This window comes from Acomys russatus, chromosome 8 (genome assembly GCF_903995435.1).
Source record: "Acomys russatus chromosome 8, mAcoRus1.1, whole genome shotgun sequence".
In the NCBI taxonomy this organism is placed as follows: Eukaryota; Metazoa; Chordata; class Mammalia; order Rodentia; family Muridae; genus Acomys; species Acomys russatus.
The window spans coordinates 74,630,747-74,646,434 of NC_067144.1; the positions used below are offsets into that span (position 1 = coordinate 74,630,747).

Consider the following 15,688-nt stretch of genomic DNA (forward strand, 5'->3'; position numbering starts at 1 on the left):
GTGCTGCCAATCTGCCTTCTAAATTCCTTAGGTTTATACCCATCTACGCTGCTCAGAGTTAAACGTTGACTTGCGGATGGGTTGGCATGGAGCTGTGTTCTAGGTGGCGTCGTTTCCCGTGGTAACACCCACGCCAGGTCAGGGGGACACAGCCGAGTCCGCAGGATCTGAGCCACTGGTGAAAGGAGCAGGCGTGGAAGCCACAGAGGTCCCACCTGCTCCAGGGCGCCGCCCCCCTCTGCGGTGAGGGGGAGCAGAAAGGTCAGGTGCCGGAGGTCGGTGCTCACCACGGTTCCCTTGATGTGGAAGTTTCAATCTGTGTGTACGCATGTGTGTGCGCGTGTGTGTTTGAGTGTATATAGGTGTGTGTATGTATATATATGTGTGTGTCTGTGTATGTGTGTGTATGTCTGTGTATGTGTGTGTCTGTCTGAGTGTATATGTATGTATGTGTGTGTCTGTGTATATGTGTGTTTGTATGTGTGTAGGTGTGTTTGTATGTGTGTGTATGTATGTACGTATGTCGGTGTGTATAAGAGTATATGTGTTTGTGTATGTCTCTGTGTGATTGTCTTTCTTCAGCTATGAAGTTCTAGGGATGGAACTCAAGTGGTCACCGGACTTGGAGGTAAGTGACGTTAGCCCGAGCCGTCTCATGGGCCAATCAGAAGAGTCTGCGCCGCTACCATCTGGCCTTCTTTACTAGTTTTGTGTTCTGATTCTTAAATGCAATTCAAATCGCACGTATAAATGAGATGCATTGTAGCTTGTCATGAGCACCCCCACCCCCCAAGGCCTGTAAAATAGGGTAGATATTTCTAGTAGCAGTTATCAGCAGCCTCTGAGCTGTCAGTGAGGTTCCACGGCATCCAACAGCTGGTAGAGGGAGAAAGCAGGAAACAGGCCACTCAAAGGAGTCTGTTGTGTGACGGCTCATCGGATTTTTGAATAAACCTCTAGAAAATTTTAAAGCAGGGAGCTGCTCTTCATTTAAATGGCCAGCGCGGCTGTTTCAGTCTCCACAGCTCTGTGATTTGTCTAAAGCCCTGTGAATCGAGCCTCCTCTTGGGTAAGGTGCCTTTTTCTGTGATTTTCCCGAGGCTCCGGGCTGCCCCCAACCCCGCCTCTCCTGCCCCAGGCACCGCTCCCAGGCCTGTGATTGGTGCGCTCTCGGCCTGGCCTTTTAGGGACTGTTGTCAGGCCTTTAAAGTGATAAGGAAAGGGCTCAGCAAGCTGCTTTTATCAGCCAATCATTTCCCTGACATCCCCAGCGGAGGGGGAAAGGCTGCGACGCCTTTTGGTTGGAGGGGGAGGGCTGAGAGCCGAGGCTCGGGTCCCCGCCAACGCTGGCCTGGCACCTGCTGCCCCAGCGTCACTGGGGGATTTGTCTAGCGACTTCCCTAGCAGGGGTGTGTGAGGGGGAGTCCTCTTTCCGACTGTCGAAATGGTTATCAGAGTGTTTGTTGCCACATCTTCTGGGTCCATAGCGGTAGGTGTCTGGGGCCCCGTGGGCTTTCTTCCCGTGTGATTTTCCTGGATGGCTCCCAGCTGGAGGTGGAAGCAGTGCGTACACCCGGGCTTCGGCCCGGAACGCTGTTTTTGATTTTGCGTGAGGGTCACCCGCACACTGCAGTGAACGCGAGAGCCCTTCGCTTCCTTTTGCGTTTGTCTTCACAACGTTGGAAAGGGTGCGTGAGGTGTGTGATTTGTCATGTGGGCGTGGAAGGTGACTGGAGGGTGGATGACTGTTTATGCTCATTTTTTAAAAATTTGTGCCCCCCAGCCTGTGCCTTTCGCCCTGTTGTAGTGCGGTGTGATATCCGTTTTGGTTTTTGAGTGCTTTACCATTCATTCTGTAAGGCGCAGACTAAAACTTGGAAACAGAAGACGGGGCTGGCCGAGAGCGACCTCAGGGCGCGACTCCTCCTATGTTCCCAATGGCTGGAAACGTAAAGATAGTGGGTGTGAAGCTATTATTTGTGGAAAATGATGTCACAATGACAATAGCAAACCCATCTGAGGCCACAGTTCTAAGTGCTCTCAGAAGTGAGGGCACCCAGAGTGTGAGCTGAAAGCCCAGCGTCATACCAGGGCGCCAGGGCTGTGCCTTGTTGACACCACCCACCTCCTCCTCCTGTGCAGTGCTTAGCGGCCTGCTGAGGAAATAGCAATTTAGGGACTCAGTTCTAGGAATAGATCCCCGGAGACTGGCGTCAGGCGGGACTCTAGTGTCTGCTGGATTGAGGGTTTGGCCCGTATTTTAGCAGAACCGAGGGAGCGAGGGAGTGGTGGGAGGAAGAAAACAGTTAATTAATCCTGAGAGAGTTAGAGACAGAGCCGGGCTGTTTCCTTTTATAGCTACTTTTTGGGGGGTCTCAGGTTGCAGCTGGGGTTCTGACAGTCCCGCAGCAGACTTGTTCCCAGCCCCAACCACAGCTGGCTGAGGGCCACCGCCCCAACCCTGACGTTCAAGAGGGTTTCCAGAAAGGGTGAGCAGAAAAATGAAAGAGTTCGGTGGCCCCGCCCACCCACCCACCCACCCACTCGTGATGGTCTGCGCTTCTCTTCTTTCTGTAGGACACGGACTAACTCAAACTTGGAAACAGATGGCATGGCATGTAGCCCTGAGCTGATGACCCAGAACAGGAGAAAAACAGGAACACACATCTCTAAGAGAGAACTCCAAACACAGAGATTGCAAGTGTAGATCTTTCGTGGCTGTTGATGAGGGTGGACTTGGCTTTGGCAGATATAAACATTGCACACACCCTTGTTTCTACAGTTCTGGGTTCACCCCTGGGGCCGCGCACAGAACATGCTGCTTAAACATGCTAACTTACCACTGTGCCATGTCCTGAGAGTGAGTGCACGTTTAGGCTTTTTAGATTGAAAATCACTTTTCAAGGAGCCTGTTTTGAAGTGGGGTTTAAACGTTGAAACTCTGTACAGTCATTTGCTTACTTTTTAGTTTTGGGTGCATGGATGTTTTGCCTACATGTATGTCTGCATACCACACGTGTGCCTGATGCACACAGAAGCCAGAAGAGGTGGCAGATCCCCTGGGACTGGAGTTACAGATGGTTGCAAGCCACCATGTAGGTGCTGGGAATTAAAACCAGGTCCTCTGCAAGAGCAATTGTGCTCTCAACTCCTGAGCCCTCTCCCCGGCCTCAGTCCTTCATCTTTTCTCTGGCTGTTTGTATTCTTCAGACAACAGGAATACATCTACAGGTTTCTTGGCTTTGTTAGTTTGTTGACCCCCTCCAGGGTCTCCCCTCACTCAGGACCTTGGAATGGCTGGGTTGGTTGTGACTCCCTAGGCAAATGTTCCGTGTGGCCTTGGAGGAGGCGTCTCTCCTTGCTAAGCCTCAATTTCCTTGTCTGTAAAGCGAGGATAAGAATAGTGCTCGCCTCATAGCTTGGTCATGAGGGCTCCTGAGCTACCACTGTCGGGTGCCCAGCACCATGCCAGGGCCAGGAAAGTTTTCTGATTATTAATTATAGCCCCCGGCAGCTGGTTGTTAGTGTTGGTCACCGTCTTGATTTTTATTAGCCACCACTAAATGCTATTTCTGAGCATATAGTTGCCATTAATTAGTAGTCACTGTGACTGTTGGCCACTGTCTTTAGTAGCTCTGGGGCTATAGTCATTACATATTAGAAGAACTGTCTAAAAACACGCAAGTGGAAGAGTTTCTGTCTTATAAAGAAAGAGAGCTCGCCTGGCAGTAGTGGCGCACGCCTTTAATTCCAGCATTGGGGGAGGCAGACAGGTGCATCTCTGTGAGTTCGAGCCCAGCCTAGTCTACAGAGTGAGGGCTACACTGTCTTGAATGCCCACCCCCCGAAAATGAGAAGCCAACACCTCAAATCTGTACTGCAGAGCTGTTCAGGAACGGCGATTTCACCCAACAGCTTTTTGACAGGAACAACTGTGCAGTGACTTCTTGCATTCCTGCTGCACATATGCTGGGTGGTCTGCGAAGATCACATGCTTAGAAGATGGTGGCCCAGCCAAAAAACAAAACAAAACAAAAGAAAAACAAAACAAAACAAACCAAAAACCAAACCAAAACAAAACAAAACACCCCAGCCTTATCTCATTGAACAGGAGCTGAAAACATGCCAGCCCCATTTTAGCAATGACATTAAAGACCTGAGCCACACTCTACCATGTTCAGGAGAGCTTTGGCCTGAGGGGGTGTGGGAAGCAGGAATCGGAAGGTGTCATCTCTTATGACCAACTTCTCTTCTGGAAAGCTGTCTCTGCGGTGGGGCACAGGGACAAAGAGGAGAAGAGGACAGTGTACTGTTTTGTTTTGTTTTTGTTTTTAAGACTAATTTATTATTATGAATGCAGTGCTCTGTCTGCATGTACACCTGCAGGCCAGAAGAGGGCATCAGATCACATTATAGATGGTTGAGAGCCACCATGTGGTTGCTGGGAATTGAACTCAGGACCTCTGGAAGCGCAGTCAGTGCTCTTCACCTCTGAGCCATCTCTCCAGCCCCCAGTGTACTGTGTTTAAGGTGTGCATCCCCCGCACGGGCCACCTCTACGACAAGGTCTCATGGGGCTCCTGGTTTCTCAGTTCCCTCTCCCACTAGATTGATGGTGTGAGTCTGTTAGGAAAAGTGAGACTCTGTGTGTGTATGTATGTTTATGCGCATGTGTGTGCACACATGTGCAGAGGCCAGAGGAGACTGTCCAGTGTCATACTCTCTCTCATTTTCACCTTACTCACTTGAGATAGGCTCTCCCTCTCAGCCTGGGCCTAGCCCAGCAGCCTGGAGGTCCTGAAATCCTCCTGTCTCACTCCCCACAGATTGTGGTTACAGGTGTGTGTGTGGCTGTGCATTTCTCCATAGGTTTTTGTAGATTTTCATGTTAGGTTCTTGGATCTGAACTCATGCTTGTGAGCTCTGTTGAGCTCTTTCTCTCCATCCATATATATATCCATATATCGTTTGGTCTGGGTTTCAGTCTTGGAAAATCTACCGATTTTATTTATTTTAAAGCAGCGATCAGAACACGTATCTGGCGAACCAGGTGTCATGACGCACACCTGAAATCTCAGCACTTGGGGGGGGGACCAGGCAGGAAGACCATGTGTGTGAAGTCAGCCTGGGCCAACTTGGACTGTGTAGTGAGACCCTGTCCCAAGCAAAGCCCCAGCTGTGAAACCCCTACCTGCTGCCATGGCCAGGTTAGCACGGGAAAGGACAGTGTGTACTGGGTGCCCGGCAGTGCGGCTTCTCGGGCTATGACACAGAACACGTTCCCACACACCATGTCACTCAGTTCGCACCACCACCCCAGAGGAGGGCATCCTGTGTCTGTTTTCCAGATGAGGGAATCAAAGCCCCAAGGCCTTGCTCATAGAGCAGAGCAAAGGTCACCCATGACTCCCATCCCGCAGACTTCACGCTACAGTAGGGTGACCTCAGTTGGAAGGTCTCCTCACTGTACCGCACAATAAGCAAGAGGTGTCAAGCAAAGGGCTGGGTGAGGTGTTCCTGCAGATTCTCAGACACTGCAGTGTGGCCAACAGTGACTGGGCGACTTGAGGACAGAGGCAAAGGTTGCTGCAGACAAGCGCCATAGGTTAGGGAAAGAGCTCTCCGAGCCTCCACTGAGGTCTCCAAGGTTCCAAACGGTGACCCCACCCAGAGTCTCCAGGTCCTGCCGGCCTGTCTCTTAGAGAGCAGTAGGGCAGCCTGTGGAAATGTCAGGGCATTGGCATGCCGAGGACAGAGAAGGGACCCCAGGGAAGATGTGGAGTGAGTCTTGAGGAGATCTGCTGGGGTGCCATGTGCACACCTCTCCCTGTCATAAAGGGGAGGAGCCTCTAAAGGCTGATCCTGTGTGCATGGAGGTCACCTCAGGAGGCCACCTGCACCCTCCTTCCTCCTCTGGGCTCCACTCTGCGACCCCTCCTCCTCCCCTAAGCTCCCAGGCCAGGCTCTCCTCCTGTGTTCCAGTCAGTCCAAGCCAGTTTTAAGAATTCCCTGGTGAGTCCAAGAGCAAACAGATTTCTTCTGTTTCCTTTCTGGGGGGCACGTGCTGAGAACAGCACTTTGTGTAGCGTCATGCACCCACTTGTGCCAGGACCGGCAGCTCCAATGATCCCCTCCGTCGATCCTTTCTAAGAAAAAGGTATGATTTTTTGCGGCGCGGGGGGCGGGGGGGTTTCTTTGTTTTAATGCTGCACACAGTTATTTAGGCTGCGTAGCGCAGCGGAAGGAAAGAAGTGACGTCGTGTACACGTCAACAAAGCATGCTTCCGAACCAGCTCCCTTATAATCTTGTAACAGTGTAATGATCGTCTTTCTCTGCTCTTAACCAGATTAGGAAAAAACAGCAAGAGGTGGTCGGCTTTTTGGAGGCCAATAAAATAGACTTTAAGGAACTGGACATTGCTGGGGATGAAGACAACAGGAAGTGGATGAGAGAGAATGTTCCCGGGGAGAAGAGACCTCAGAATGGCATCCCTTTGCCTCCTCAGATCTTCAACGAAGAGCAATATTGTGGGGTGAGCGTTCGGTGCTGTGTGTGTCTCTGTGTGTGTGTGTGTGGCAGAGGTTGACACTGGGTGTCTTCTTCAATCACGCACTACATTGTTTTTGAGGCGGGGTCTGTCCCTGGACCTGGGGCTCGCTGAGTCAGCGAGGCTGAGTTTCTCTGTACCCTCCCAGCAGATGCTGCGGCTGCGCATGCGCCTGCTTGCACTCAGCTGCTGGGGACCTGACCGTAGGGGCCGCGCATGGCAGGCACTGTATCTATCCACGGACCGTGAGCCTCTGTTTGTCAGAAACTGTTTAAAGCAGATTAGCTTTGAGACTTCATTTGAAATTGTCCATAACTCAATATTTAAGAGTTAGAAGATGGCCGAGTCAGTGCAACTAAGATTCGGAAGACTTGAGAGCTGTTTTAAGTTTTTTATTTTGAAAACCAGAGGCGACTTGTTTCAACAAAATCTGTGCCTTGGGTAAAAAAGGGATTGATTCTTGCTAGCCCCGTGAAGTGCGTACTCAGTGGACACATGATTTTTTTATATTTTAGTTTTTGGTTTTTTCGAGACAGGGTTTCTCTGTGTAGCCTTGGCTGTCCTGGACTCATTTTGTAGACCAGGCTGGCCTCGAACTTACAGCCATCTGCCTGCCTCTGCCTCCCGAGTGCTGGGATCAAAGGCATGCGCCACCACGCCCGGTTCATTTTTTTTTTAACTTTTAAAACTTTTTCTTGATTCTTTGTGAGTTTCACAAAGTTCACTCATCTCCCCATCCCCTCATATCTGCCCTTTGCTCTAGCAGCCTCTCCCCCTTACCACACACACACACACACACCCACATGCACGTGACACACACACACACACACACACACACACACACACACACACACACACACGCACGAGCCCGCGCACAAACGACAAAGCATAGAAAAACATGGAAGCTGCAGCACGTCACAGGGTGTCCAACCCCTTCTGTCCTCACATCTTCACTTGCAAATGTTCATTATAAAGAGCCACTGGTCTGGTTCAAGGTCTCTGGCTTACGGGACACCACCAGTATTGGATCCTCACTGGGACTCCTGTGGGTTACCCTGCTGTTGTCCTGTTGTCATGGAGATCCTGCAGCTTCGGAACAGCAGACTGGTCCTTTCATGTGTCCCAAGCTTTTGCAGCTGATACAGAGTTTGGGGTGAGCCAACTCAGAGCCCTGGATCCGGTCAGCCACCATCCTCCCTTCGCGCCCACCCCTTGCCCCTCCCCGCGGCCCCCCCCCCATTATCTGCACCACACCATGAGAGCAAGCTCCCCAGCACTGCTCCGGCTAGGCCACCTAATGTTGCCATCAGCAGGAGGGAAAGTCAGCCCTCCCTCACTGCTTTTTGAAACTTAAAGACATTAGGGTGCCGGGAGAGATGACTCAGCAGTTAAGAGCACTTGCTGTTTGTGCCTAAGGACTGGGTGTGGTTCCCAATATCTGCATGGATGCTCACAACCAGCTGTAACTCCAGTTTCAGGGGATCTGACACGTCTTCTGGCTTCCACAGGCACCAGGCATACACACGGTGTACAGACACACATGCAGTCAAAACACTCATGAAGTAAAAAAACAATGTGCTGGCTAGTTTTATGTCAGCGTGACTCAGGTTAGAGGAAGAAAAAACTTCAATTAAGAAAAAAGGCCCCTGCCACCCTGGCCAGTAGGCAAACCTGTGGTGCCTTTTTTTGACTGATGACTGATGACCATTGTGGGTGGGGTCACTCCTGGGCTGGTGGTCCTGGGAGCTGTAAGAAAGCAGGCTGAGCAAGCAGTGGAGAGCAAGCCAGTAAAACCAGTACACAGCACTCCTTCATGGCCTCTGCATCAGTTCCTGCCTCCAGGTTCCTGCCCTGACTTTCTTCTAATGGACTGAAAGTGTAAGCTGAAATAAGCCCCTTCCTCCCCAGGTAGCTTTGGTCATGGTGTTTTATCACAGCCATACACCACCCCTGTAACCTGAGTCAAGCTGACATAAAACTAGCCAGCACAGACTAATTTAGGATACTGTTGCTATATTTCTCCTCATGCGTAGAATATGGATTATAAAAACAGTTGTCATTCAAGTGTCCCTTTTTTTCTTTCTTTTTTCTTTTTTGGTTTTTCGAGACAGGGTCTCTCTGTGTTAGCCTGGCCTGGACTTTTTAGACCAGGCTGGCCTTGAACTCACAGCGAACCACCTGCCTCTGCCTCCCGAGTGCTGGGATTAAAGGCGTTCTTAATGGTTCATGTGGATTCTCGGTCAGCTATGTGCTGGGTCCTATGACAGCAGCAGGCGTGGGAGTGAGGGTCAGCTGTGGATCAGGTGCCTGCAGCAGGAGGCGGGGCGTCAGGTGTCTGCAGCTGGAGGCGGGGCGTCAGGTGTCTGCAGCTGGAGGCGGGGCGTCAGGTGTCTGCAGCTGGAGGCGGGGCGTCAGGTGTCTGCAGCAGGAGGCGGGGCGTCAGGTGTCTGCAGCTGGAGGCGGGGCGTCAGGTGTCTGCAGCTGGAGGGGGGGCATCAGGTGTCTGCAGCTGGAGGCGGGGCGTCAGGTGTATGCAAGCAGGAGCGGGGCGTTCATGTTTGTCTGCAGCTGGAGGGGGGCGTCGGTGTCTGCAGCTGGAGGCGGGGGGCGTCAGGTGTCTGCAGCAGGAGGCGGGGCGTCAGGTGTCTGCAGCTGGAGGCGGGGCGTCAGGTGTCTGCAGCTGGAGGGGGGGCATCAGGTGTCTGCAGCTGGAGGCGGGGCGTCAGGTGTCTGCAGCAGGAGGCGGGGCGTCAGGTGTCTGCAGCTGGAGGCGGGGCGTCAGGTGTCTGCAGCAGGAGGCGGGGCGTCAGGTGTCTGCAGCTGGAGGCGGGGCGTCAGGTATCTGGGAGTTTGCAGTGTGGGGTAGGTGAAGATGTCTGGTGAGCCATGGCAGACCATATCAGAGGAAGGCAACACCAGATGGGAAGCCAGGGCTTGGGCACAACGGAGGAAGACTTGATCATTAGAATCTGCATCAATACAGATGTTAGTGTCGCTGGTACTCAGGGAAGTGGAAAGGACAGAATGCAAACCCAGTAGGGTGGGGGGAAAAGGCCTCTCCACATCTTGTTCTTTACAAGTGCTGTGCAGCTGTCCTGGTCACGCCCTGCCGCCCCGCCTTTCCTGTTTCCTCTGTGTGTGTGTACTTATGCTATGAGGTACAGGGACAATGTATAAAAACAATGCAAGCCGGGCGTGGTGGCGCACGCCTATAATCCCAGCACTCGGGAGGCAGAGGCAGGTGGATCGCTGTGAGTTCGAGGCCAGCCTGGCCTACAAAGCGGGTCCAGGATAGCCAAGGCTACATAGAGAAACCCTGTCTCGAAAAACCAAAAAAAAAAACCAAAAAAAAAAAAAAAAAAAAAAAAAAAACCAAAAAAAAAACCAATGCAAGATCACCAGCTTGACTTTATAGCTGTCTAGCTTAGTTATCAGTTGACAAGGGAAGCGTTTTTGTGCTAATGACTGATTGACAGGGGGCCTGGGCTCAGGGCTATTCGAACTCCCAAGTGTATAGTGGGTTTAAATATTCTCTTTCTTTGTTTCAAGGATTTTGACTCTTTCTTCTCTGCAAAAGAAGAAAATATTATTTACTCATTCCTTGGTTTGGCTCCCCCTCCTGGGTCAAAGGTAAGCTTGGATGCCCTGTGTGGTCCAGGATGGGCTATGATAAAAGACGGTAGAAACAGCAGTGCTTGGAGTCGAAGGGATTTTGTTTTTAAGAATTTATGGAACTCCTTGTGAAATTACACGTCACCCTGTCTCAAAACAACAACAACAAAGTATTAGTATTAATAATTAGTTAATTAAAACTTAAAAATAAATTGTATTTATTATAACTGCACATGAAGTGCGTCCACGTGTGATGACCAAAGGACAGCTTTGTGGAACTGGTTCTCTGTCCACATTTACATAGGCTCTAGGGATCAAATTCAGGTTTCCAGCCCTCTCTCTGGCCCTATCAAATTCTCCTTAATTAAAAAAAAAAAAAGTGTATGGGTGCACATATATCTGTGCACCATGTGTGCATCTGAGGCCCCTGGAGGCCAAAAGAGGCCATCAAGTCCCCGGGGACTAGAGTTACAGATGGCTGTGAGCCAACATGTGAGTGCTGGACATGAAACCCTCCTTCCCTGCAAGAGCAGGGGGACTCAACTCCTGGGCCGTCTCTCCAGCCCCCCGTAAAATGCTTATATGCTTTATTTTAGCAGCTACCAGTGGACAGTATCCAATTCTATGTGCAGTTGGAGTTTCCCCTAACTATCAGGGACAGGCGGTCACTACGGTGTCCCAGCGCCACCTCTGCAGTATTTTGTTGGAGTGTAGTTGTTCCACGTCAGGGTTTGTGCGTCCCGGCTGTCACCTCATGACATCCTAACAACAGTCTCCACAGCCACACCAACATCAAGACCTGACACCCTAACAGTCTCCACAGCCACAGCAACATCAAGACCTTTGTCACGGCTTTTCTCCTAGTAACGCTCCTGTCTAGTGAATAAGACAAAAAATGGCGTCTCAAGGTTTCCTTTTGTTTTGAGACAAGTTCTCACTGTGTAGATTAGGTTGACTTTGAACCTGTGATTCTTGACTTGAAGCTGTCCCAGTGCCAGGAGCCGTTCCTATTGCGGTTATCTTATCAGTATGGCCTAATAATGTTTATTATCAGGCCTCTACTTCCTGTTACGGCAATATTTTCTAACCCGCTAGCAATCAATCAAGACCCAGACACCTGTTATAGTTTAAAGTAGCCTGAGTTAGCCTGGGGCAGGGCAGACATCAGTCCCCTAAACTACCTCCCACAGTGGGGCAGGTAGTCCAACCCCATGCCATCAGCTTCTAATAATGTCTACCAAGCTACCTCTCACCCATAATCCCAAACACTTGCTAATGTTCTTCATCTGGGCCAAATCCTCCATCCACACCGGCCATGTGCTTCCCCACCTAGCCCGTAATGAGCAGCCTCCTCTTCTCCTCTCCTCTGATCTCTTCCTCCCAAGATTCTCTGTTTCCCCACTCCCTGGAACCTTAGCCACGCCTAACCCATTTGCCCTGCCCAGGTGTGATGGCCTTTTATTGGCCAAACTTGTTAGGCTCTTAGGTACAGGTGGGACAGAGACAGCAAGCAGTAATTAGCATCAAAATACATCAGACCAACCTCCAACACATCACCCTGAGACAACGCGATTTATAGCCCAAAGTGACAAACGATGACAAGTTTGAAAACGGTGACTTTGAATGGCAACTCGCCTTTCTGTGTGGTAAAACCTACAAGCCAGATGGCGCTAACAGCTGCTGGGCGCGATACAGATTTCAGGGCTTCATGTCTTACATCAGCTGCAAGTGATGATTTAGAGCAGGTGTAATTTGGGTTGGAGAGATGGCTCAGCTGTTAAAGGCGAGCCTCACAACAGCGAAGAGTGGATTAGGCACAGTTTACCCCCTGTGTAGAAGGAGGAGGCATTTTGGACTATGTTAGCTCTTTTCCTGTGGCTGTGGTAGAATACCATGACCAAACTCAACCGAAGGAAGAAGGGGTTTAATTTAGCTCACAGTCCCAGAGCCCAATACGGCAGGGAAGCAGTTGGCTGTCACATTTCCATCCACACAGAAAATACAGACTAGGAAGTGGGGCACCACTGGTAACACCAAAGGCCACCCCTGGTGAGGTACTCCCTCCAGGAAGGCTCCAGCTGCCACGGTCCCACAACCTCCCCACAGAGAGCCATCGTCAAGGACGGGAGCCTACTGGGACATTCCTCATTCAGACCACGTGGGCCTTGACTTCAAGGTTAAAAATGTTAAAGTTTGTGTTCAGGATTGATCCTAGGCCTCATTCATTTTAGGCAAATGCTTCTTGATGGTCTATAACCCCAGTCCCAACCTGTTATTTTATATCATATATAAAATTAAAGTATAGATGGATTAAAAATCTAGATATTCCTAAAAACAATTAAAAAAAAAAAAAAAAAGCTGGGCGTGCTGGCGCATGCCTTCAATCGCAGCACTCAGGAGGCAGAGATAGGTGGATGGCTGTGAGTTCGAGGCCAGCCTGGTCTACAAAGTGAGTCCAGGACAACCAGGGCTACACAGAGAAACCCTGTCTCAGAAACAAAACAAAACAAAACAAAAAAGTGCAACTGTGTTAACTGGTCAAAAGGCTAAAGAAAAGTGGGATGCCAAGTATTTTGGAGGGATATGAATTCCTCCCATCTTTCTGAAAAGAAACCTGATAAAAAATATCCCCTATTTTATTTGTCATGTTAGCCATAGAGTCACAAACAGGGAACACATTGACTATCTGTCAATTAGGATATATTTGAATAAATTACCATATACTTAATATTAAGCAAATGCTACAAAGAATGAATCGGGATGTTATGACTTCGTCTGGACAAATGTTCATGATGTGTTAAGCCATAGCATGTTCTTGCTTTGTTTCAAAGCCCACAAAATAGGAAAACAACAAATTCCCCCAACAGCTACTATGTATGAGAGTGGAGTTGGGTATATACCAAATATTAACGATTGTCAGTCAGGCATGGTGGCACACGCCTTTAATCCCAACATTTAGGAGGCAGAGGCAGGCAGATCGCTGTGAGCTCGAGGCCAGCCTGGTCTACAAAGTGAGCCCAGGACAGCCAAGGCCACACAGAGAAACCCTGTCTCGAAAAGTCAAATGGAAAAAAAAAAAAAAAAGATTGTCATACAGGGGTGGCAACAGAGGGTGTGAGTTTGAAGGGTGTCACAAAGATAAGCTGATGTTCTAGAAATCTGGGAACCACCTCATGGGTTAAGACCGTCATCTCACAGGGAGGTAGAGGTGGCTCCGCCCCAAGCTTGTGTTAGGATGGTTTTCTGCTTCTATGTTCTTAAAATTATTTTAATTTTATTTTAAGTGTATGTGTGCTTTGCTTACACATCTGTGCATATCTCAAGCATGTGCTAGGTGCCTGCAGAGGCCAGAAGATGGCATTGCATCCCCTAGAACTGGAGTTCCCGGTGGTAGTGAGCTGCCGGAGGGCGCTGGGAACCGAACCTACGCTGTCTGCAAGAGGAACAGTCTCTTGTCTACCCCTGAGTGTCCACCCCTGAGTGTCTCTCCGGCCACCGCACTGTGGGTGGCGACGACTTTGTCTCTACTGGGCCCAACTGTTGAATAAAATCAAGGCCGGAGAGGAGAAAAATTCAATTGGTTAAAGGACACAGAAATGTGAGTTATGTCCTCCAGAGAATTTTCAAGTGTTTTCAACCATTTGGTGCAGGTGACAAAGTCTGAGGACGCGTCTTCTCTTCCCAATGGAGACGTAGCAGGAGAAACAGAGGGTGCTGCGGAGGTAAGGCTGGTGCTGCCGGGGTCCTGGGGTGACGAATGGTCCTGACATTTCTTTGTTCTTTTTGTCTACTTATGTATCTATGTGCATGTATGTATGCATGTATGTATGCATGTATGCATGTATGTATGCATGTATGTATGTATGTATGCATGTATCTATGTGCATGTATGTATGCATGCATGTATGCATGCATGTATGCATGTATGTGTGCATGTATGTATGCATGTATGTATGTATGCATGTATGTATGTATGCATGTATGCATGTATGTATGCATGCATGCATGCATGCATGTATTTATATCTATCTATCGCTCTCATCCATCTATTTAGCCTGTGCCTATCATCATCTCTATCATCTGTCTTTTATCTGCTCTCCATCCATCCATCCAGTTTACCTGCTCATCCGTGTGCGTTATTCATCCATACTCACACATCTGTGCACCTGTCACCTTTACCAGCCGTGAACGGCTGACTTGGCATCTTTCACTCTGCACTTTATGGCTGCAGCATGCAGTCAGTCTGTTAGCAGCTTGGGGGCTTGGGGGAGCTTGTGCCAGCATTTAAGTGGCTTTGTGCAGAGAGAGTCTCTGCTGGGGTCACCTATGTGTCACAGCGGGAGTGGGTGTGGCCTGCTCCCCCTTTTCTCCCCCCCTTGGGAGCTTACTGAAGGTCAGCGATGCCTTGGGCTTCTTTTCCAAACAGGGAATAGAGAAGACTGAAGAAAGTGGAGAAACCGAGGCACAGAGAGAGGACACTGAGGACACTGGTGGCATTTCTGAGTCCCCAGAGAAGAACGTGAGTGCTCGCTCTGCTCACAGGAGTTTTACTGCGTCTTTCCCAGTACTGAGCTCCTGTAAGGTGCCGGGAGCTATGCTGCACGGACACTGAGAGCGCTGCTTGGAGGAACCAGCTGTTTCCACTCCTGTTCTAACTGCCGTGGACCAGATGCTGAGAGGGCCAGAGGGAGGGCCCCGCACCAGGTGTGGTGGCAAGCAGTCAGTGCTGGCTTCAGGGACTCGTCCCATGACCAGCGATAAGTCACATTCATGTTCCCGCTCGGACGAGGGTCCTTACCCCTCCGTCTTCAGTGATGACTAACTCCTGCATATACCTTCCCATGAGCCTCCTGGGGGGAAAAGAGCCAGGGCATGCAGGTGCTAGTGAAGGAGCAATGGGACCCAAGGCCTGCATGGAGCTGATCCTGAAGGGGTCCGCCGTTCAGGGACCGCAAGGTGATGCACGATGCCTGGGGATTATGTAGGCACCAAGAGCATGGGGTGTGGGGAGCTCGGCTGACGATGCCTTGGCCTGGTGCAGGCTACCCAAGAGCCTTGTGGGTTGCGGTGGGCTACAGGCAGTCGGGCCGAGCCTCCCCACGAGAGCGTTTCAGAGCTTCACAAGGTGGTGGAAATACCTCAAGCGGCTCACGTTAGCGCGGGCTCTTCCCAAGGTCATCTTACGGGAAATGTCACACTGTTTTGAGCCGCATTTGTTGCCAGTTCTTTTTCTTCATTTGAAAACCTTGACGCCCCGGGCTCGGTCTCACCACCTTGGCTCCTCCAAACCAGCCCTCACAAAAGCTCCTTTTGTCAGGGCGAGTGTGGGCGCGGTCCCAAGGCTGGGCTCAGGGCAGGGGACCCAGGGGACACCACCAGTGCTCCCTCCTGCCAGTTCTAGGTCCAGCTGCCCTTTCAGGTCACACTGGCAGACCTCAGCGTCCTCAGCGCCATCCATGTCTGACACTCGTCACCCCCGACACTGCCCTTGGTTCTGTCCCAGCGCCATGTCAGTGGCCCAAGTCTTG

At 50.5% G+C, this 15,688-nt stretch overlaps 1 protein-coding gene across 1 annotated transcript; it reads left to right on the plus strand.

Annotated features, from left to right (window-relative positions):
- The first annotated feature begins 1,285 nt into the window (after nt 1-1,285).
- Sh3bgr (SH3 domain binding glutamate rich protein) lies at nt 1,286-14,772 on the plus strand. Its single transcript, XM_051150387.1, has 5 exons — nt 1,286-1,489; nt 6,348-6,533; nt 10,098-10,178; nt 13,811-13,882; nt 14,587-14,772. Exons 1-5 carry the CDS (start codon nt 1,445-1,447, stop codon nt 14,770-14,772), a joined length of 570 nt encoding a protein of 189 aa, XP_051006344.1. The 5' UTR covers nt 1,286-1,444.
- The last annotated feature ends 916 nt before the right edge of the window (nt 14,773-15,688 follow it).